The sequence below is a fragment of the Salvelinus sp. IW2-2015 genome, linkage group LG26 (assembly GCF_002910315.2).
Source record: "Salvelinus sp. IW2-2015 linkage group LG26, ASM291031v2, whole genome shotgun sequence".
Classification (NCBI taxonomy): Eukaryota; Metazoa; Chordata; class Actinopteri; order Salmoniformes; family Salmonidae; genus Salvelinus; species Salvelinus sp. IW2-2015.
In genome coordinates, this window is record NC_036866.1 from 24,003,244 (window position 1) to 24,026,364 (window position 23,121).

General features: G+C 39.7%; 1 protein-coding gene across 1 annotated transcript in view; it reads right to left on the reverse strand.

Annotated features, from left to right (window-relative positions):
- The window catches only part of slco3a1a (solute carrier organic anion transporter family member 3A1a), a 55,387-nt gene extending 39,961 nt beyond the window's left edge, over window positions 1-15,426 (reverse strand). The window contains exons 1-2 of the mRNA XM_023971906.2: window positions 14,799-15,426; window positions 8,747-9,206 (exon numbers count right to left, since the gene is read on the reverse strand). Coding sequence (XP_023827674.1) covers window positions 8,747-9,206; window positions 14,799-14,942 — 604 coding nt within the window. The 5' untranslated portion in view covers window positions 14,943-15,426. The remainder of the gene's footprint in view (window positions 1-8,746; window positions 9,207-14,798) is intronic.
- Window positions 15,427-23,121: the final 7,695 nt, after the last annotated feature.

A 23,121-nucleotide genomic window follows, 5' to 3' on the forward strand; every position in this document is an offset into this window, starting at 1 on the left:
GGAAGCCACTGATTGGATTCAGAACATTTTAGCAGAATGTTGACGTGTCTTTCTAGGATCCCTCCGAGGTTTATGCCACTGCAACAGAACCAAAGCTGAAGTGACATTTGTAACAGAGCTAACATGAACCTACGTTGTGTCGCAAAATGTGGTGGATGTTGATACTGTAAATACAGTACTATACTACATAGATATAGTACAATATAAGAGCGAAATTGTCTTGTGAAGTGACTTGATATCTCAGGAGAGTACAGTGCATTTGGAAAGTATTCACATTTTTTCACATTTTGTTACGTTACAGCCTTATTCTAAAATTTATTAAATTGTTTGCTTTCCTCATCAATCTACACACAATACCCCATAATGACAAAGCAAAAACAGGTTTTTAGAATTCTGACCCTTTACTCAGTACTTTGTTGAAGCACCTTTGGCAGCAATTACAGCCTCGAGTCCTCTTGGGTATGACGCTACAAGCTTGGCACACCTGTATTTGAGGAGTTTCTCCCATTCTTCTCAAGCTCTGTCAGGTTGGATGGGCGGCAAGCTCTAGGAAGAGTCTTGGTGGTTCCAAACTTCTTTAATTTAAGAATGATGGAGGCCACTGTGTTCTTGGGGACCTTCAAAGCTGCAGATATTTTTTGGTACCCTTCCCCAGATCTGTGCCTCGACATAAACCTGTCTCGGAGCTCTAGGTACAATTCCTTCATCCTCAATGCTTGGTTTTGCTCTGACATGCACTGTCAACTGTGGGACCTTATATAGACAGGTGTGTGCCTTTCCAAATCATGTCCAATCAATTGAATTTACCACAGGTGGACTTCAATCAAGTTGTAAAAACATCTCAAGGATGATCAATGGAAACAGGATGCACCTGAGCTCAATTTCATAGCAAATGGTCTGAATACTTACAAAAATAAGGTATCTGTTTACATTTTTTTATAAATGTACAAACATTTCAAAAAGCCTGTTTTCACTTTGTCTTTATGGGGTATTGTATGTATTTATGTATTTAATACATTTTAGAATACGGCTGTAATGTAACAAAATGTGGAAAAAGTCAAGGGGCTGAATACTTTCCGAATGCGCTGTATATGTTTTTAAATAAGACCGTTTTAAATTAAACAAAAACCTGTCTTGTCATTCGCATATTGTTCATCATATGTAAACATCTCCTTCTTCCTCTTTAGGCATGTATTGAAGTGATTCATCCCCTAATGATTTTGATGCGACTTGACTTTAATATCAATCTGAAGATTTATTTATCTAATGAACTAAATATGTTTAATTGTTACCCGATTAATTTAATCATTTAACAATCTCCCGAATTAAACTCTAAAAGATCTTTACCTATCACATCTATAGGTAAAGAGTGAGTGGCCTAGTTACATTTTTTACTTAATCCGGCTTGAAAATCTATGACAAGGCGTGAGAATGGCTGTCTAGCAATGATCAACAACCAACTTGACAGAGCTTGAAGAATTTTAAAAAGAATGTGCAAATGTCCATTTTGAAATCAGGCTGTAACACAACAAAATGTGGAATAAGTCAAGGGGTATGAATACTTCTGAAGGCACTGYAGCTTGGTAAAAAGCTGAAGAATATGGAAGCCTGATGAAGCGTTTTCCTTTTTATTTTACTCAAGCTTGGTTAAACATGGTTGGCAAATAGGCAAMATTTTGTACAGTCTGCATTTTGTCTATATCGATGCTGTTACAATTACCAAACGTTTGGTTAAACAAATAATTTATGAAACCATGATGTGATGTTTGACAGGATTGGATGTTGCAATCAATTTCAATTGCATTTGAATTTCTTCGTGTATCAGCAAAGTTGCTTGAGATGATGTCAATTGCAACTAGCATCTGCAGCAGAAATTGCATCCAAATTGCATTCGTGTAACATAGGCTTAAGAGTGCCGATTTGACACACAATGGAATTGCATTTCAAAAGGCCACATTTCACGACACCTCTCTGATAGAGACTTTTGTTTGAACCTTATCTTTATCAATGAAAATGCATGAAGCATTAATTGAAAAAGACAAGATCGAAAAGATCCAAGCTTGAGAGTTCATCCTATTATGGCCTCCCCTCACATCTAGGAGAATGTCTCTGAAACCTGTGAAGTTAATATGATCTTCAGTTACAAGATGGACAGCAGTGATAACACTTTTCCAATCATCAAACAACTATGTTATAGACCCCATATCATAGAAACACAGCCTTTTAAAAAGCACATATCCAATTTATACATTGACACTGAATAAACTAATGTGATCCTTTTAGTCTTTATCTAGGTCCTCTCGTGTTACAGGAGATTACCCAGGATGGAAAAAGCCTCAAAAGCTGTGAGAGGTGGATGGGTGGGGTTAACTTCTCTAGGGTAAGGGGCAGCATTCGGAATTTTGGATGAAATGCATGCCCAAATTAAACTGCCTGCTTCTCGGGCCCAGAAGATATGATATGCATATAACTGGACTAGATATGGATAGAAAACACTCTAAAGTTTCCAAAACTGTTAAAATTGTGTCTGTGAGTATAACAGAACTGATTTGGCAGGCAAAAACCTGAGAAAGATCCATTCAGGAAGTAGTTTTTATTTTTATTTTGTAGTTTTCTATTCAATGCCATTACAGTATCCATTGACTTATGGCTCAAATTGCAGTTTCTATGCCTTCCACTAGATGTCAACAGTCTTTAGAAATTGTTTCAGGCTTGTATTCTGAAAAATTAGGAAGTAAGAGCAGTCTGAATGAGTGGACCCTAAAGTGTCACAGAGCTTTTTCATGCGCGAGACTGAGAGAGTGCGTTTCTTGTTTACCTTTTAAATTGACAACGTTATTGTCCGGTTGAAATATTATCGATTATTTAGGCTAAAAACAACCTGAGGATTGAATATAAACATCGTTTGACATGTTTCTATGAACATTTTTCTATGAACATAGGATTTTTTTGTCTTCCTGTTTTGACTGTGTTTGAGCCTGTAGAAAACGTGTGAACAAAACGGAGGTTTTTGGATATAAAGAGACTTTATCGAACAAAAGGAACATTTATTGAGTAAATGAGTGAGTGCAACCATATGAAGATCATCAAAGGTAAGGGATTAATTGTATCTCTATTTCTGACTTGTGTAACTGTTCTACTTGGCTGGTTACTGTTTGTAATGATTTGTCTAGTGGGCTATGTTCTCAAATAATCGTATGGTATGCTTTCGCCATAAAGCATTTTTTAAATCTGACACCGTGGTTGGATTCACAAGAAGTTAATCTTTAAACCTATGTAAAATATGTTATGTTTTCTGAATTTTTATAATGAGTATTTCTGTATTTGAATTTGGCGCCCAGCAGTTTCACTGGCTGTTGAAGAGGTGGGACGCTAACGTCTCACATACCCAAGAGAGGTTAAGTTAATGCTTTATGGAGGGAGCATCATTGCTAAGCTACAGTCAGTTCATACATGTATGTATGTTTTTGCAACCTGAGGCCCTGTGGGAAGAGCCATAGTTAGAATGAGATGGTGAAGGATCATAGAGCAGTGGGAACGGACGGATATCCTGTTGACACTAACTTTCTAATCATATTTGTTTCCTTTGGCCCAAACGACATGGAAAACAAGATCAACTCGTAAAACACAGTCTTTATCCGCAGCACCACTTTCAACATCAAGTCGTGATGGTAGCCATTTCACTCCTTCCTAGACAAATCCTTTCAACCCTCAAAATTACATTTGAGCAAAAATAATACAATGTTCAATGATCAACATGACTGGACTTGCAAATTCAACAGTGACCGATCACAAAACTGAAAGTAAAAAGAATATAGAAACATAGTTTGCTAACATAGTTTGAATCTGTTTTATCTGCTGTTAAAGCACTATAATTCCTGCCTAGTCGACAGGCCAGCCCAACTCTGCCGCTGAGTTAGTAGGAGTTGTTTTTCACAGAGCTATGTGGTATGTATGTGCAGTCGGGCTGCTCAGACCCACCTCATGGCTGGCTGGTTGGCATTCCTGCCTCACTCTGTAATTATGGCTCCACTCCTACAAACCATTGCTCTCTCTGCTCTCTCTTCCCCATAGCACACTCTCACACTTACACAGGCCTTCCACTGATGTCATCCTGCCATTACCTCAACAGTTTATCCCAGTGGCTATTTACAATAGGCTATGCCTGGGGCTATAGGTGGTGTCATTGCCATCGTCACCATCATCAGTTTGTGATGATGATCATTTAGAAATGAACATATCACAGCAGAACATACATCTGAGCAGAGACTTCTACCAATGGTGTGATAGTGGTAGTATATTATTCTAATCACCATAGTATCATCTCACACACTGGGTCCCACTGCACTACGAGGAGACAAGGCAATGTGTTACTGTGAGCTGCAGATTAATATTCATGTCTCCTGACACAATGATGTACAGTATGAACCTGGTTGTGTCAGACTAAGAACAGACTCAAGACAGTGATAAATCTTGCAAGCAGCTTTCTTTGACATGTTCAAATAGTACATACGACTTTCTCGCCCTTTACAAGGATCACACTGCATAGTTCTGCAGGAGTACCATCCTCTCTCACTGCTCTCTGACTGACTATCCTACTACCATCTCTTCCTCCTTTGTCAACTGTTTCTATGCCCTTTAACCCTTTAAATGCACCGCACTGCTCCATCCATTTTATGGACAGTGTGTGAGGCTGTTCATTCAGGTTATCCTTACATTATTAATGCATAGTAGTGAAATATAAAGAGTCAAATCTGTCATAGCGAGCATGTAACAGAATTGTTCAGGCTGGACAGATGGACAGACATACAGACTGCGGGAGATGGGAGACTAGGGGGCTAAAGGGTAATCACTATGCTGACTGTCTGTTTTAGTCATTTAACATACAGAATCAATTAGGCTACCATAACACCAGGTATTAAACTTCATATTGTGGGCCTTTGGGATGTATTAAGCCCATATAAAACAACATATTCAGCCTTCCCCCGTGCAGGTGCTGTATGTTGAGTTTTTTGTTGTTGTTGTAACGTCTATGAGTGTGTTTGGTCTATATTCGTCAACAATAATATACTTCTGTAGGGCCTCCCGAGTGGCGCAATGGTCTAAGGCACTACATCGCAGTGCTAGCTATGCCACTAGAGATTATAGGTTCGAGTCCAGGCTCTGTCGCAGCTGGCCATGACCGGGTGACCCATTGGGCGGTGCACAATTGGCCCAGCGTCATCTGGGTTACGGGAGGGTTTGGCCGGCAGGGATGTCCTTGTGCACTAACAACTCCTGTGGTGGGCCGGGTGTAGTGCACACTGACACGGTGTTTCCTCTGACACATTGGTGCGGCTGACTTCTGGGTTAAGTGGGCATTGTGTCAAGAAGCAGTGCGGCTTGGTTGGTTGTGTTTCGGAGGACGCACAGCTCTTGACCTTTGCCTCTCCTGAGTCCATACGGGAATTGCAGCGATGAGACAAGACTGTAACTACCATGAAATTGGGGTACTTTAAAAAAAWATATATTTCTGTATGTGGAAATATAGAAGCATCTACAGTATTTCAGTTTTTCGAGGCAGTGAAATTCAATGCTGTCATGCTGAATTCAGAGTGTCTTGCAAAAGTGTTAGAAAAATATTTAGCAAAGGAAAAATACGACAAATTACAACTAAAGTAAAACTTTTTCTGAATACCTTAACAATGTGTATGTTCCCTGAGTACAATGATGTGTACATTAATGAACAATCATTGACTACATTATCAGCATGTGAAAAGAAATCTTAGAGAGATTCAGACAATCTCGTCCATTCATGCTGCTACAAGCACATGACATGCCCACAGCATCGGGATTAGAACGATCAGCTGAGCACATGCTCCCAACTCAATAACACATTGTTCTCCAATGCTCACCACTTGTTTTCCTCCAACTCTCCGTGCAGCTTATCTGAGGAGAACAGCACCAAATCTCCCTCTGTGCCTGCCAAACTTTAATCAATGAGAGTCCACTTCCTACTGTACAGTGTTAACAAGGCGCTGCAGTTGTGCATTACGTCAAAGCTGTTTTGTTCTGTGCTTGTTTGTTTCTGTCACTTCTAGAAAAAACATAATTCGCTGTGAAAAATAGCTAGGACTTGAAACAAAGTGCATATGAGTAAGAATGAAAGTTAGGGAGGTCTACGCTGCTGGCATAAGATCACACAAGACACTGAAGGCCTTTATCCTTGAGTTTGACCATCACATCCTAGTTACACTAACAAATGTCATCCCCATTACTAATGTTGTGAGTGTTTCCGGAAGTTGTCTCCCATTCAGCCGTACTTTCAGTCTGTTGTACTGCTGAGATATCAAACATGGCCACGTATGCAGCCAGCAGCTGATTCACAAAGTCACGTCGTCTCTATCCCACCAAAGGCTACTAATACGCATGCATGGACAACACGTTATGGCCATGCCTCTATCAAAATAGGAAACATCCCTGCTTTGATGAGAATTGGGTACTGTATATACCAGGTTAACAATGCCAGGTTAACAATATACCAGGTTAACAATAAGCATAGCTTATGTGATAAGCTATGCATAATTATATATATCCAGGATACTTTCCTGCTGGGTTCCACAAAAATGAAAGCTCTACAAAGCTTCTTCGTGTTTTCGCCCAGTCTTTCCCTTTCGGCCCCAGGTTCCGAGAGGTGTTCCCAAGTCATGTCATTTTCACTTTGTTCCCCATCTCCTCCATTTCACCAGATAGGCACGTTACCTGATATGCAAGTGTGTATCCCTCATCAACATTACATCCTCTTGAGGTAAATCAGCAMTGTATATGCTTTCACATCAATGCCTTCAACATTTTGTTYAGAGTAAAATTACCCCTCTATCCTCTATCATATGATGCATTAACCAATAAAGCAGCAAACCCAACCCAACTATGATGTGAAAAGTAGCACCCAGATCCAACCCTCTGTATGTCTTACAGTGGAATCTAGTCTCTCTCTCTCTCTCTCTCTCTCTCTCTCTCTCTCTCTCTCTCTCTCTCTNCTCTCTCTCTCTCTCTCTCTCTCTCAACAAAAAATACAGAAGAAAGAGCACATGTTGGGCCTCCCGAGTGGCGCAGCGGTCTAAGAGACTGTGGCGCTTGAAGCGTCACTACCAATCCGGATTCAATCCTGGGCTGTGTCGCAGCCGGCCGCAACCGGGAGACCATGAGGCGACGCATAATTGGCCCAGCGTCGTCTGGGTTAGGGGAGGGTTTTTCCCATCGTTTTTCCCATTTTTCTCCCGAGTCCGTACAGGAGTTGCAGCGATGGGACAAGACTGTAACTACCAATTGGATATCACGAAATTGGGGAGAAAAAGGCGTGTAATTTAAAAAATATATATATTAATTATAAATTATAATAATTATAATAAAAAAGAAAGAGCACATGTTGCAGGGAAATGTCTAATAATCCCTCAAAGATTTGTCACCTTGACAACTGTAGGTCTTCAAAGCGAGCTGCAGTCAGAGAAATTAGTTGTGCTTCATCTGACTGTGAATTATCTCTGTAGGTGGTCTTCCTCTTGCAGCAGATTTGAGCCAGCAGCCTGCATCTAGCCTAATGGCTGTGCTGTAACATGCCCTGTGTACGCCCTTCAGCCAATCAGAATGGAGTATTAAGCCATGGTGTGTAATTGTGGTCATACAAGATGGTCTCATGTTAAGATTACACACATACTGAATGCTCAATGTACGCCAGCCAGCTTTACAGTTAGACAGAAAAACATCAGTGATCATGTGCCTTCAACAATGATGTCAAAACATGGGCCTTTACAGTATCCTTAAGGTACATTCACAAATAATAATCTGCTATTTAAGGTTCTCAGAAAGTGCTTTGAATGCACTGTAAAACCTTGAAAAGCCACGTCAGCAGTGAAATACCTGCGTGAGAGAGCAAGCCAGCTGAGCGGAGATATTTTGCACTTTAATGCTCCTTTTCCATCCCTGGCGTCTGCACTTGACTGTGACTCAAGCACAAATGTAATTGAGATTATAAACCCCTCACAGATCTGCTCACCTGGCGGTCACTTAGGTCAGATTGTGCTTGGGGACAAAAGAAAGACTGAGCACAACACAGAGAATACATTCACACTGTATTGACTCAGAGGCAGGGATGTGTACACACTGCACCTTCCCGCAGTGAGACAAACACAACCACTGTTAGTCCTTCCACCATACAGATGTACCAATTTAAGTAGTCTTGTGAATCCCTTGGCGCTGGAACAAATTCATTTTGAAATGGTAGTGTGATAACAATGTCTTTCTAATAAATATTATTTCAATATATAATATAATATATGCCATTTAGCAGACGCTTTTTCCAAAGCGACTTACAGTCATGCGTGTTCACATTTTTTAAGTATGGGTGGTGCTGGAAATCAAACCCACTATCCTGGCATTACAAGAGCCTTGCTCTACCAATTGAGCTATAGAGGACCACACAAAATATTTTGCCGTTTTGAAGCTACTTTCCAGCAATTCTACACAGTTTGGCATGAAGCTGAGAGACAATTTTTCAGTTTTAAAGCTAATTTCCTGCAATTCTATGCATTTTGCCATAGCTCATGCTGTGTTCCTCTTCTCAGACATTATAACAAAACCAATGGGAATGTGCCCTGAATGTCCGGTTTTGAGAATTTGTAGATTCTCCCCCAATTATTATATATTTTTTTTACCTCGGCGGACCCCAGTTTGAAAACCCATGTTTTCATGCATCTACCTCACTTACCTATATACAGAGAGGAGTCTTTCCTCTTCACATGGTCATCTATGTAGGACACACCCAGCGGCTGAACTGGGGTGGCTCCAATCCCCAGCAGCATCTGGGCCCCAATCAGCAACAGGTACATCATGTTGGTGTTGGCCTTGTTGGAACACATCTCCTCTATGTACTGCCCACCATTCCTGGTACTGTTGGCGCACCCATTCCTGCCCACCTCAGTTCTCCATGTCTGCCCTGGCTGGTACTCGTATTGTTTGGTTAGAAACTCCGGCAGTGCTGACAGAAGAGCTCCTAGCGCCATGACGATACCCCCGCAGCCAATCAACCTTGGCCGGTGGGCTTTGGCCCCAAAGTAGCTGACGAATAGGATGAGAGCCAGGTTGCCAATCTCAAAGCTGCTGGCGATCACACCCACGTCGGCACTTTGGAGATTGAATCGTCGCTCCAGGGTTGTCAGGACACTSACCTGAGAAAGCAACAGCGGAGGAAATATGTTACTCATAAAAGGCAATCATAACTAACTTCACAAAACTGATTAACTTTGTAAATGGCAGGGTACCATCATTATGAGGCTGAAATATGACCAGGCTTAAAGCCTATTGCTTTCACATTAGCTGAGAATTATATCATTGAGAGGAACATGAAAACACCTAGCTTACAAATAGCAACTAAATAAATAGGTTACAGTTTTACCATGAGTAAGAAAATCAGAATCACTTGAAACATTTGATGCATTTGAATGAATGGCCTTTGGTATAAGGAATCACATCACAGATGCATGCAGTATTTTACAGTTGAAATTTAAAAACAAATAACCAAGACTGTAGGCCTAAACATTGAGAAAATAAATATATTTGTATTTAGGGTATTTTTGTATTTTTGAATTCCGATTAAGTGTCATATCATTTTGGTTATTACAGAACAACTTCATATAAGTCAAATTACATGTTTCTATATTAAACTTCTCTGAAAGAAGTGATTCTACCAAAAGTAATACAAAATAATGACATAAAACTCTATATATTGTAATAATAAGGGTTAACGTGCCAAGGGGTTTCCAAACTTTCGGTGCATGCAAATGAGAGAAAATAGGATATTATTTGCATGGTGGAATTTTGAATCAAGTAGCACACAGAACGCAAGAGGGTTTAGAGCAGATGAGAGAAATAAAGCACGGCTATGAAAATACCATGTTATTGAGGTTGTGTCCTTTTACATAATCCCTTTCCTTTGGATATACTGACTCACAGACCTCTTCAGATGTTTCTCATTGTGGTCTGAGTAAAATCCCGTTTGCCAAGATCCATCCCTGTCTTTCATTAGCTGGGCACTGCAGCACTTACTCCCAAGGCTTTATTGAAAGTGCCTTCTCCCCTAACGCTCACTCTCTCTCTCTGAGTTAATGGTGCAGCATTTAATGCAAGTGAAAGATAAGAGCATAACACTGTCTCTAGATGGAAGCTGGGGCAGCAGGGGATTTTGTCTCCCCTCTGCCATTGTTGGTAAAATACATGGAAGTCAGACATTATGGATTGCATTTCAGTTCATAAGATAAGATCCTAACTAAATATAATGATCAAATTGATCTCCATTTCATTTAGATTTTCTTCATGTGATATGTGCTCCATCACAGACTGTCATGAAAGCAGACAGTGAATGACCAGCTTTTTTATAAGGCACTGATTTCAATGATGAACGCAACCTGAATGATAAAAAACAACTTCACACAGGCTCAGGAGGACTGTACATAGTTTGATACCAATGACCTTGGTGAATCTGGCCAACTGAGTCTTCTGTTTTTGGTACAATAATATGGTTGAAGCCCAGCTACCTGCATTGGTTGCCTCCTAGTTGGTGATACGGAACACACCCAACTAATAGGGTASAAAGATTCTTAAAGAACATAGCCAACCAACCACCCACACATTTGTATCAACACTGTACAGGCAACAGACAAGACTCTGAGACAGACATGTATGGAATACACATAAATGCTCTACCATAAAGAAGAGGGGCAATATCCCTTACTCTGCAGGAAGTATAATACGCTGCCCATTCTCAAATGTGTGGATCCTCCGATTTATCTAATTTTGCATGCAGCATCCTCGTCTGCCTTTACTTCAATTGGTAAGTATTGCCTGGAAGGATTTCACAACAAATAATGTGGGTTTGTAATGTCTGAGAACCAACTGCTGAGCCATATCCCACCCGTCACATTTTCACAAATGTATCGAACTATTTTCAGATGTGTCCCAAAATGCCCTTGAAAGGGCATGGTCCTGTTCCATTCCCACAGCGATGTCAAACAGGCTAATAGGCTAAGTTAAGCTCCTCTAAGGACCCGTGGAGACAGGAAAATAACAGCTAACGTAGATGCCAGCAGGAAAAATGATCTTTTCTCTGTGATTACAAAGTGACTTAAATTACTTTAAATGGAAGGTGTGACTGAGTAATATCTATACTAATACAACTAGCTACACTTTGATTAAATGTGAACACAACAACAGGTTGATCAATGTAGTGATGTCATCCTTTGCACAAGGCCTATTATTATAAAATGTTTAATTCTCCGAAAACTACAGCTCAGCAATAGGGATGCTATGGGTGTCCAAAATGGGCTTGCAGTCTCATCTGAGTTGCCAGAGAATGTAATGTGGCTTCCCAGCAATACTGGAAGCTTGACGAGTTGGGTTGGAAACATCACCATTTGCTCCTGTCCTCAGAGCCCATTCCAAGCCAATGCAACCTGCTCACGGCACAGCTGGAGCTCTCAGCACTCAGCAGACACCAGCACAGACTACTGAACCTCCACCTCACCACCACACCACAGCAGAGGAATGGCAGCCAGGCCAGGTAGACCATGTCATGTCATCTACTGCCCAGGCCAGACCCAGGCAGAATTTGGCCTGACAGCTTAGTGAGCCCTGAAACATGCAGTGAATTTAGAAGAGTACCTGTCCCCTAAATTCCAATGCACTCTGCCAGCGAAGCATTTTACTAAAGAGTAGGCACAGCATTCCGAGATACTCAATAATTGACAAAAATATCTTTAGTTCCAGAAAGAAGAGCAACTCTGGCTACAGTAAGCTAGTTAAAGATAGACCTGGAACCTTGAACCAAAAACTAAACAGTCAGTCACAAAAGGTTGTTTATTTATTGCAGCATGGTTACAATGCAAACTTGTCTGGCTGCGTTTTCGTGGACAATGTGACTGTCACCTCAACATTACCTCAGAGGAATCAAGCCCCACACAGACATCCCTTTTTTAAACAGGAGGATGAGGCTTGTGTAAGCACAATATGAGACATAACAACAGCCGATTGCTAAATAAAAGTGTTGAAGTGTGTCTCAGGTYCCTATTCTGTACAGAAGCCCTTTCAAAAGGACAATTCAGAGTCAGCCAGAGGCCTTTTTCTGACAAAATCCTATCTAATTCCAAAACATGAAGTTGATCCCTTGGCAATTAAATATTTCACTGACTGTCTGTACTCTCTAAGCTTTACCAACCTGCAAGTTGCAAGATTGGAGACTGCATGGTAGTAACAACAAACTTTAACTAACACCTAACCTGAATGGATTAAAGTCTCGAAAAAGTTGGTGTCTAATTATCATAATCAACTATTAAGCTGTGTTTGAAAATCGTATATATGATGGGAAAATTATGAAATACATAGATAGTTCAGCCTGTTTTCCTACGAGTAAGTGGAGCACATAACAGGAAACACATTCACCACTGTCACTCATTACCACAACATAGAACATGGGACTACAAAGGCTGAAACCACATCAGTTGAATTTCCGAGAACTGAGAACTAAAGGTAGGCCTACACACCATTTCCAGATACTTCTCAAAATGAACTAGGGAAGCTGACAGTCATATCACAACCCCATAGCGTTGAGAGTAATTGTCCATGCAGGTATGTGCACTGACTGTTTACCCAGAGACTATGTTGCCTGGAAAAGAGCCCGTCCACTGTAAGCTGCTAACGTAGAGCAAGAGCATAGGCCACGACCCCTGACTTCCAGGCTGGCTGCCTGGCAGCACAAAAACACTTTAAGTCGCCTCATCCTATCATGGACAGAAGAGTACCTCTGACAGGAGAACATCTAATGAGGTCATGACAGGGTCATCAGCTTGTCCCTGGAGCTGGAGCTGGTGCCTGGTTTCCAGCCCATGCAAATGGAGCAGGTGCCATGTGAAAGAGACTACCTGTGCTGACGACCATAGAGCATGCAGAAGTCCTGTTTGCTTAGGCAAGTTATGCGCTTCCCTCTCAGATCCATCATTGGCAAATCCCTGCCTGAGCCCCAGAGTATACTTTACAAGCAGACATACCTGCTGAGTAACTAGCCTTCCACCAACTCATCTTTGCTTACCAATTTAAAGTACACCCTTTTAATTTCAATGTTTGTTAACCTTCTTTAGAATAACCTCCTGAAAAGTGTAGTTGAAAACATTTACATAGTCAAAGTGAAACAGGGCTTTAAATGGCAGTTCTACTGTAGGTGTTTGAGCTAAACTAAGCTATAAGTGCCTATGTATAAACAAGGACACAAAGCCATCAGTCCCGTGGAGGCACTACTGCAGATGTGCCATATTCCATTTCAACTACATTTTAATGAAATGAGACATGACTGAACCAATTATCACAGAGGAGTCCTGATAGAACCATTTCTTCCACTCTGACTGGCAAGTGTGTACATAGCAGAGACACATCACAGAAAAATGACTGCAATGTTCAATCCAAGTGAGAGAGAAAGGGTGGAGACTACTGGTTATAGGGCCTAATTTCACAAGAACTTTACTTCACATGCACGTAGTGTTATAAAGTTAGTCAAACCAAATAGATTTAAGAAACATGTTATAACAACATGTTATAAAAATAGAATAAAGAGATCGAAAAAAGAAAAAAAAAGTACCAAGTACGTGGGAAAACATTCTACTCAATAATTTGGGGCCATTAAACTCATTATCAAAAGCAGGATGTGATGGATTCTCGTTAATTGTACTTTTGGCTTAAAAATCCAAGTCCTCTCCTTACAGGGGAAATTCTGACTGTATACCAACATGCTTCATCCACGTAGGCATCACTGTTCCCATGGTCAGGAGGAGGCTTTCGGTTCAGTGCGACAGAATAGATAACATGTTCCACTCCAAATAAGGCTAAAGCATTTCAGTTTACATCTTTGATTCCCCTGGGAAGTGGCACTAGCCCAGCATGTGACCTAAAATAACCTACTCATCTATCATTTGTTGTTTCATTTGATATGAGAACTGTGGTAAAAAATGTTGATCACCATAAACCTATTGAATAATTCTGCATGGATGACCTACAGGACTAAAACGATGTAAAAGCTTTAACCAAGTAGGCCTACAGAATATCAAAAGTATCAAGTTTGAACTAGAGATAAGAGTTGAATAGGCTTGCCTGCTCTTCTTAATCAAGATAGGATTGCTTTCAAGCCTGACACTGATAATACAGGTAGGGACCTAACATTTCACTCATCTACATCAATAAATGGTGTTATTGCAGTACATTACACTACTGTATATTACAGCTAAAGGAGCCCTTTGCCGCATAGACTACTAACAAGTCACCTGTTCATTCTTGTCCTCTATGGAATCTGAGTGTTGTTTTGGACAATTGTATTATTTAGGTGCGGCATTAGGAGATTAAATCATCAACAACTGTTTTGTTGACAGAGGGKAAATATGCTATGTTTGCTATTGACAAATGGACAATGTTAAACTCTGCAACCAGACGAAAATGTGTTCCATCTCCCAGATGTGTATGGGCACTGGCTACTGCGTATAAAAAAACACCGGTGCATGTCAAACCTTCTTAAACCGGTTAGCTACACATTATCTCATTATGTCATAGCTGTTACACGTTTCATGACAGACACGTTGCTTACACGCACAGTACTGGCACGGATATAGAGTTATAGCTAAGATAAAATGGCTCAAATACTAAAATGCATATAAAACATGCGTCTGGCAAGATGTTCTCATGAGAGACATGACAGACAATGACACAGTTTAAAATGTTTCACTCACCAGGTAGGCTCCAACAGTGCCCTGTGCCAACATCAGGGCACATTCCGATATCAAGAATATCTTGATGTTTGAGAAGCATGATGACTTTTTACGGATGCCCTCTCCGGGGCTCCTGTCCGAACCCATTTGTTTTTTCACCTGCATCCTTTTGGGAAGCTATTTTGTATCACAGCGAGAAACGAAAGCCAGAGGGTAACCGGCCAGCCCGGAGATAAACATAGAAGACACCGACTATGTTTCCCCTGTAGGCTACATTCAGTGGGTGTCTGACGCACGGTCTCTGTCTATTTTCTCTTTCAACCTATGCTTTACATCTTACAAACTATGACTGTAAATATACAGCCAGACTCCAAAGGGCTTCCACTCCACAAGCTTTAAAAATTGCCACTTCGTCGAATAAGACACATGAACTCACCGACGATTTTCTCATATGCATACGAGAATAAGAGACGCCGGGTTTTCTCTCAAATAACATGTTTTCCGAATCTTGACGCTCGTTTACGAATGTTAAGCGTAACAATGCATAGATTCTAAAAATAATCGATGAGAACCTTGCYACGGCGTCGCTGCTCCAGCTATACTTGGCATGGTCCTTGTAGCCTGCTGTACAGTATGCGAGCATACACTCACTCCCTCCACCACTTGTGTAGCCTACTAGTATGTTCTGAATCCGCGCCTCTTCCAACCACTAAGAGCCGTGGCCTATAGTGGCGATGTGTAGCATGCACCATATTCTAAACTAACTTGCGTTCGAATAGACTCTCTCTCTATAAAACATACACGTTGATATAGGGAATTTGTTCATTCTAATTTATAGGCCTATTTAAAATAATAATAATTTCACATATTGAGCTCAAAGCAAAGGGGCCATTTCAAGATATTAGCAACACACTGTGTGTTGCTATGGATTACTCAATGTTGAACAGAAAATGTGAACAACATGATTAAATAAATGGCCCACATGATGCCAACAATTACCGTAACAAATCCTTCCTGTATGATACACATGCACACATTACATCATCCATCCTATTATTCTGTTTGCCCACATAACTGAGGTCTGAGATGATTATATTAGTTTTAGCTTAGTCAATGGTCTTTAAGCGAGAAGAAGTAGACAGGACTGAGGACCATGACCTTTTGCCTCGACATRATATCACAGCTGGTCGGCCTTCTATGAGCAAAAAAATACCCTCTTATCTGACACTCCAGCAACCTCTAACCTCTACGTTTTTACACTGTCATTATGTGTACCCGAGCCCCCAAGCAGTGGACATCCGTGTGTCCAACAGAGAGCCATATGACAGGGGATAATCTACAAAGGGAAAATATATAGTAGTTTAGTGTTGGTGGTTCCATAAACCTGGTCAGTATAACTAGTGCTTGTTAAAGGGATAGTTCACCCAAATTGCAAAATGATACATTAGTTTCCTTACCCTGAAAGCAGTCTATGGACAAGGTATGACAGCAATTAATGCTTTGGTTTAATTTCCCTGCCTCTGTTTCCACATGCTAACGTTTTAGCATTTATAGTACAGATCCCATTCAAGTCATGGGACCGATATTAGCATTTTTTTCCATCATGTCTAAATCATCTGAAAGTATCTCAAATTGATTGTGAAGCAAAAAAGCCAATATCGGTCCTATGACGTTTTTTCCACATGATTTTTTCATGTTGTTTTGGTAAGGGATGTGATAAGCAGGGCCTTCAACAGTAGCATTTCATGGTGAGAGAAGTATACAAATGCTGATTATCATTCTACAACAGTTTATATCTATTGCTTTCCTGTGTGCGTGTTCCTAAATAATAATGCTTTGACCCTTTGATAGCACTCAAGGAGATGATAGAGATACGAATGGAATGTATGCAATTTAATTTACAATTCTATAAGTGAGATTTTGTAAATTAAAACCGTGTGTCACAGTCCAACTGAAATGCTGTTCCACTGTTATGCCTGCCTATGTGTGATTTCACAGTGCGAAGTAATTTATTTTAATCTGTGTACACTTCTTTCAGTGAAACACATTGAAGCAAATGTTGCAAATAATGAAATCAATGCTGTAATTTAAAACACATGGACGTCCTCCTTCCCTCTACCCTTTTTTCTGCATGAGTAACAACATCACTGAGGTGACAACATCACTGAGGTGAATAGAGGAAGGTCATTTGTTTCTGCCAGCGATTAATAATTGCCTGCACACCAGAAGATCATATTCTGTTGGATGCCCATTAATTCAAATGATGTTATGGTGTAGAGGGCATGGAGAGAGAGGAGAACTCAGGCAATGCTATATCGTTTAAAACAAAACACAGGTGAAAGATTTACCTTCTTTAATAAACATTTCATGAACTCTGCCCAATTATTGGCACATTGCCAATTACTTGTGTATTTAAATCACTTACTCTGGGTCAACGTTTGGGGAAATTTATCAAGTGGGACTTATATCAATATTCAACAGAACTATTCTGCATGTAGTTTTTCATTAATGTAGAGTCCTCACAAGTGCCGTTCGATGACTAGCTTCTGACAGTAATTTCACTTGTCAGGATCAACATTACTCAACTACAGTTAATCAATAAGAAGACACCAATAGATAATTTGGTGTGTCAATAATCAATCTATGGTTCACTGATTTTGGGTTAGACTTTCAGCTTGTTTGCTGCTTGTTTTAGTGGTTAGATGTATATATGTAATAGATAAGATAATAAATGAATTCATGAATGAGTGAGAGTATGTAAAAGCTTATAGAAAGTCTGTGTCTGTTTGCATATGGGTGTGGTATGCCTGCCTATTTGCCTGTGTGTGTGTTGTTTTCAAGACTCCTGCACCACTTTCCCAACAGTCTTCTCAGTACATGAGTCAGGTTAGAGGTGCAGAAGTGAGTGGGTGGACTTGACTGGTACTGCCAGGAATGTATGAATGGAAAATGGTGCTGCTCTTTGGAATAGCTGTTATTTATAGGATTTGGTAAAGGGCGGACCGCCAAAGAACAGCCCAGCCCTTCTGTCCGGGTCCCATCAGGGAAAGCAGGAAAGGGAGGAACAATGACTAAATAAATACTCAAAGTACTCTGAAAACACAATGACATACAATTACATACAATCACAATTACATACAATTGTAAGCTTAGAATTAATTCATCGACTAATGAATACATCCTCTTACATCCTAATGAATAACATTATTTGTTATTTAAAAAAGCATAATAAATAGAACCAGAATTCCTAAACACAGTTGTTATTAACTTGTGTAGAGTTGTTTGGCAGCATGGTTATTAATCCAAAAAGCAAGATAGGTTGCACATTGATTCTGTGAATGACAATCACTGCTCTTATGTTATTGCTATGAGGGCTGTGGTGAATGTGCCCCATGGACTCTATATTTCAGCTAGAGTGTGAATGGGGAAAGAGCCCTGAAATTGAATTATACTTTAATGATCTATGACAATATGGGCCAAAGTAAGGTGCTCTTTATTGTATCACAGTTACCACACAGATTMTGTGCTTCATTCAAATGATGAATTTAACATAATGTAAATCATTGCTACACACTAAGAAAAGAGGGTTCAAGGGTTATTTGGGAAGGGTGATTGTTCTATGAGGAACCATAATGACTTAAATACATCTTTGAGCCCTTCAATGGTTCTTTGCTGTTAACAAAAGGGTTCTTTGCTCTTTTTGTGATAATTAAAATGTAGGGATGGTGGCTCATTAGAATATTTGCTTGTTTGGTTTGCTCATGGCTCTTTTTGTGCAACCGTGAGTGAGAGTGTCATTCCAGTTCATGTAATCTGTTGTGTTATGCTATTACCTCTCATATATGACTATGACCAGTGAAGGTGTCTTGTGAAATACTCATGTATGGCCTTGTGTCAGTTGAGAATGGTAGACTAAGTCAGTGGTTCTCTATTCTCTCCTCAGCAACCCCCAGCTGTTCCAGAGCTAACACATCTGATTCAACTTGTCAATTAAAACAATAATAACACTTATGGAATATTAACAATATAATATGGATAACCAGGAAAAAAATACAATATGGCTCTTCAAAATGATCTACAAACAACCTTTGAGGCTGAGAAATGTTCTTTATAGAACCATTCTCCATAAAGGTTCTATAAATCATCTTGTCAATACGGAGGCGCTGTTTTCACTTTGGAAAAAATCGTGCCCAAATGAAACGGCCTCGTACTCTTTTCTAGATCATACAATATGCATATTATTATTACTATTGGATAGAAAACACTCAGAAGTTTCTAAAACTGTTTGAATTATATCTGTGAGTAAAACAGAACTCAYTTTGCAGCAAACTTCCATACAGGAAGTGAAAMATYTGAAAACGAGGCTCTGTTTCAGGGCCTGCCTATTCAACTGGCTTTTATTTATCGATATGCATGCACTTCATACGCCTTCCACTAGATGTCAACAGGCAGTGGAAGGTGGAATGGGGTGTCTAGCTTGATCTGAGGTCGAATGAGAGCTTTTGGAGTGACAGGTCCGGAATTTTCTTTGTCTTCTCAGGCGTGCGGCAGAGCTCGACATTGTGTTCTGAAAAGCGTTCGGTATACACGGCGAATATATCCGGCTCTGATTTTATTTGATACAAATGATAATAACATCATAAAGTAGGTTTTTTCAACCGAGTTTTATCAGTTTATTCAACATTTATTGGGACTTTTGGAGTTTTCCGTTCTTTGCGTCAAGAGAGGATGGGAATGTTAGCAACCTTGGCTAGCATTGTGGCGCGAATTCAACAGAAGAAATGGACATTCTAAAACCAAACAACGATTTATTCTGGACCAAGGACTCCTTGTACAACATTCTGATGGAAGAACATCAAAAGTAAGAAAACATTTATGATGTTATTTCATATTTCTGTGTAAAATGTTGAGTCCTATTCTCCGCCGTTTTGGTGAGCGCTGTCTCGCAATAACGCAAGCTGTATGTTATGGTAAAGTTATTTTAAAARATCTAACACAGCGGTTGCATTAAGAACCAGTGTATCTTTCATTTGCCATACAACAAGTATTTTTATGTAAAGTTTATGATGAGTTCTTTGGTCAGATTAGGTGAGTGTAATAGAAATATATATTGTGTTTTCGCTGTAAAACACTTAAAAAATCGGAAATATTGGCTGGATTCACAAGATGTTTATCTTTCATTTGCTGTACACCATGTATTTTTCATAAATGTTTTATGATGAGTTAATTATGTATTTCACGTTGCTCTCTGTAATTATTCTGGCTGCTTTGGTGCTATTTGTGATTGTGGCTGCAATGTAAAACTATGATTTATACCTCAAATATGCACATTTTCGAACAAAACATAAATGTATTGTATAACATGTTATAAGACTGTCATCTGATGAAGTTGTTTCTTGGTTAGTGACTAATTTTATCTCTATTTTGTCGGTTTTGTGAAAGCTACCTATGCGGTGGAAACATGGTGAAAATATGCGGTTGTGTGTTTGGCTATTGTGGTTAGCTAATARAAATACATATTGTGTTTTCGCTGTAAAACATTTTAAAAATCGGAAATGATGGCTGGATTCACAAGATGTTTATCTTTCATTTGCTGTATTGGACTTGTGATTTCATGAAAATTATATTATATGATATCCCTGTCCCGTTAGGCTAGGCTATGCTAGTCAGCTTTTTTGATGAGGAGGATCCCGGATCCGGGATGGGTATTAAGTAAAGGATAAAGAACCAGAAAATAATATTCAAAATAGCCCCAAAAAGGGTTGTAACCATAGCGTAACCCTGTTTTGGTGCTATATAGAACCTTTTTTTATGATTATTTATAGATCTTTAGGAAAGGGTTCTTTATAGCACCATACAGGTTTCATTTAGAACCTTATGAGCATGGTTCTTTATAGAACCTTCCATTTATTTTATTTTATTTAAAGCACCAAAAAGGGTTCCGCTATGGTTACAAGCCAAATAACTCTTATTTGGTACTATATAGAACCATTTATTTTTAGTGTTCATCTCTTTTTGATGGAAGTTTGTGTTAAACATTGAAAGGTAAAAGGACATTTGAATAACTAAGCCATGAAGTCAGTAGGTAAGTAAGGCATTATGATTCCCCGACTGCTCTCAGGTGGCTCCAGGTGAATTACTGTCGTCATTATCTGCACCTCTCAGACTGGTGCTGAAGAGAAGGCAATTTAACACAGTGCCTTTTGGGGTATTTTACAGGATCAGCATGACCCTGGAGATATGACATTATAGAAGTGAATGCGTTCACAAAACATACTCTGCTTCTCAAGGTGTTTCTTACTCACACACAGTCCGGTGGGCTGTAATAGTGCCTTGAAAAGCATTTATCCACTGCTCATGTCATCAGTTGTTGTGGTCTATGTGCAAACCTAAACCACTACCATACCTGTAAGATGAGGCATAACATGTCCATACAATATTAATCAAATCAACATAACAAAGAGAGTAAATTAAAGTACATGCTTTACATTCAATTGCACAAGATGAACAATAGATGGAAGTCAGGGATTGACATGCTACGGAATGAACTGTAACAGCCACTATTCTGAGAGAACCCAATGTGGGGTCTAGTCTATGCATGCATACAATATCTTAGTATATCACTTTAGAATATTCACTCCTCTGTATGAGAATACAAGAGTCAGAGAGTAAAGAGGAGACATTCTAACAATAACATCATTAACCTTTTGATGATGCTCCATATGGCTCACGTATGTTTTGTGTGAGTTAGAAAAGGATGTGACAAAGAGTTGTCAAAGAGATAGCAAATAGCTTTCTGTCTCTGGGGTCCAAGTACTCCACTCCTGTGTCCACACACATCAAGATTTTTTACCTTCTATTTCCAATGGAGATGGTGTGTCATACACAGTATTGACTCAACTCACATATCATTACGCTTGACTGACAGGACTCATGATGTATATGCATTCATATTGCTCCATCAATTAATATCACCTGGAATCTATTGACATTATTTATGTGATTGTCATTCGAATTCACAGATGAGTAAGATACTAATGCAAAGTGTATAATTGTACCAACTAGCTCTCACAGTCTCACATCAGTATTAAACGTTCATCCATGTTTCTCAAACGTCAAAGTTTGAAGTTGTTCCAATCATCAAAGTAAAGTTTAGGCATTAACTCAGAATTTTTAAGGTTAGGGTTAAGTTAAGGCATTAACACAAAATTCTTAAGGTTAGGCACTAACTCTGAATGGTTAAGGTAAGGGTTAAGGTTTGGGATGGGCTTAAATCAAAAATATATTTCTCTCGCTGGATTTGAACATGCAACATTTGAAATCWGAGGCAGTTGCTTATGACTGTCTGCCGTCTCCATTCACAACACCAAAGCCTACTTGAAGGTAACAGCACTCACGGTTGCCCCAGTGGCCGGTTTCCACGTCATCTCTCGACGTCCTCAGACATGGATGGACATCGAATACTGACTTGTATCATAGGCGGCCTGGCTGATTGTACAGTCTCCGCAAATATGCATAACACTTTCAATGAAGCAAAAAGGGCATAATTCATACAGTGTTACTATAAACCTCAACATTCTGTTTCCAATTGAATATGTCAGCAGTGTCCATAAGAGAAGCCTAAAGTCCCTGCATACTATACCACTGCCCATCCCCTCCTAGAGCCATCTCCATGGCAACTGCTGTGGCATTAGAGCGAGCGGGGCTGAAGATTTTCAGGGGGAGGCTGGGATCCTGTGACAGATGAGATGAGGTTTATGGAACATCCATTTGGTTGTTAAATATCTTAGAGGCAAAAATACATACAGGCCGCAATATGGCTTGGAAATTACAGCTTGGGCTGTAAAATTCCCCTAACTGACCATCCGAGCGTAATGCTGCCAAAGTTAGAGACAAATTACTGTGCATTTAAAATATTTGATTTGACAAAATAGGAAGGGCATACAACAAGAGTATTAATGCTGATTACAAAATTCTTGCCAACAGGATGTTATATATGAGGCAAACAAACATTTGCTGCAAAAAGACAAACGTTAGATCATTTATTCTAAAAACTTGGAAGTCAATCTATTTGATATTGACACAATGGAAAAATCGAACGATTTAGTATTTAAATATTGAAATAGCACAGAGAAAAACAAATTGGTACAATTTAAGGCCAAGTGGCAAACAATAATGCAGGCACTAGGGGTGTGAGCATGTGGGTCTGGGCAGATGAGATGTAATCATTGTTTGTGTGTGTCTGTAAGTTGTTGTTCATATCTATAAGTTAAAATAATTATTATAAAAAAATATATGTATATATGTTTATTCTGGTATTACCCACCATGTAGCTTGTATATGG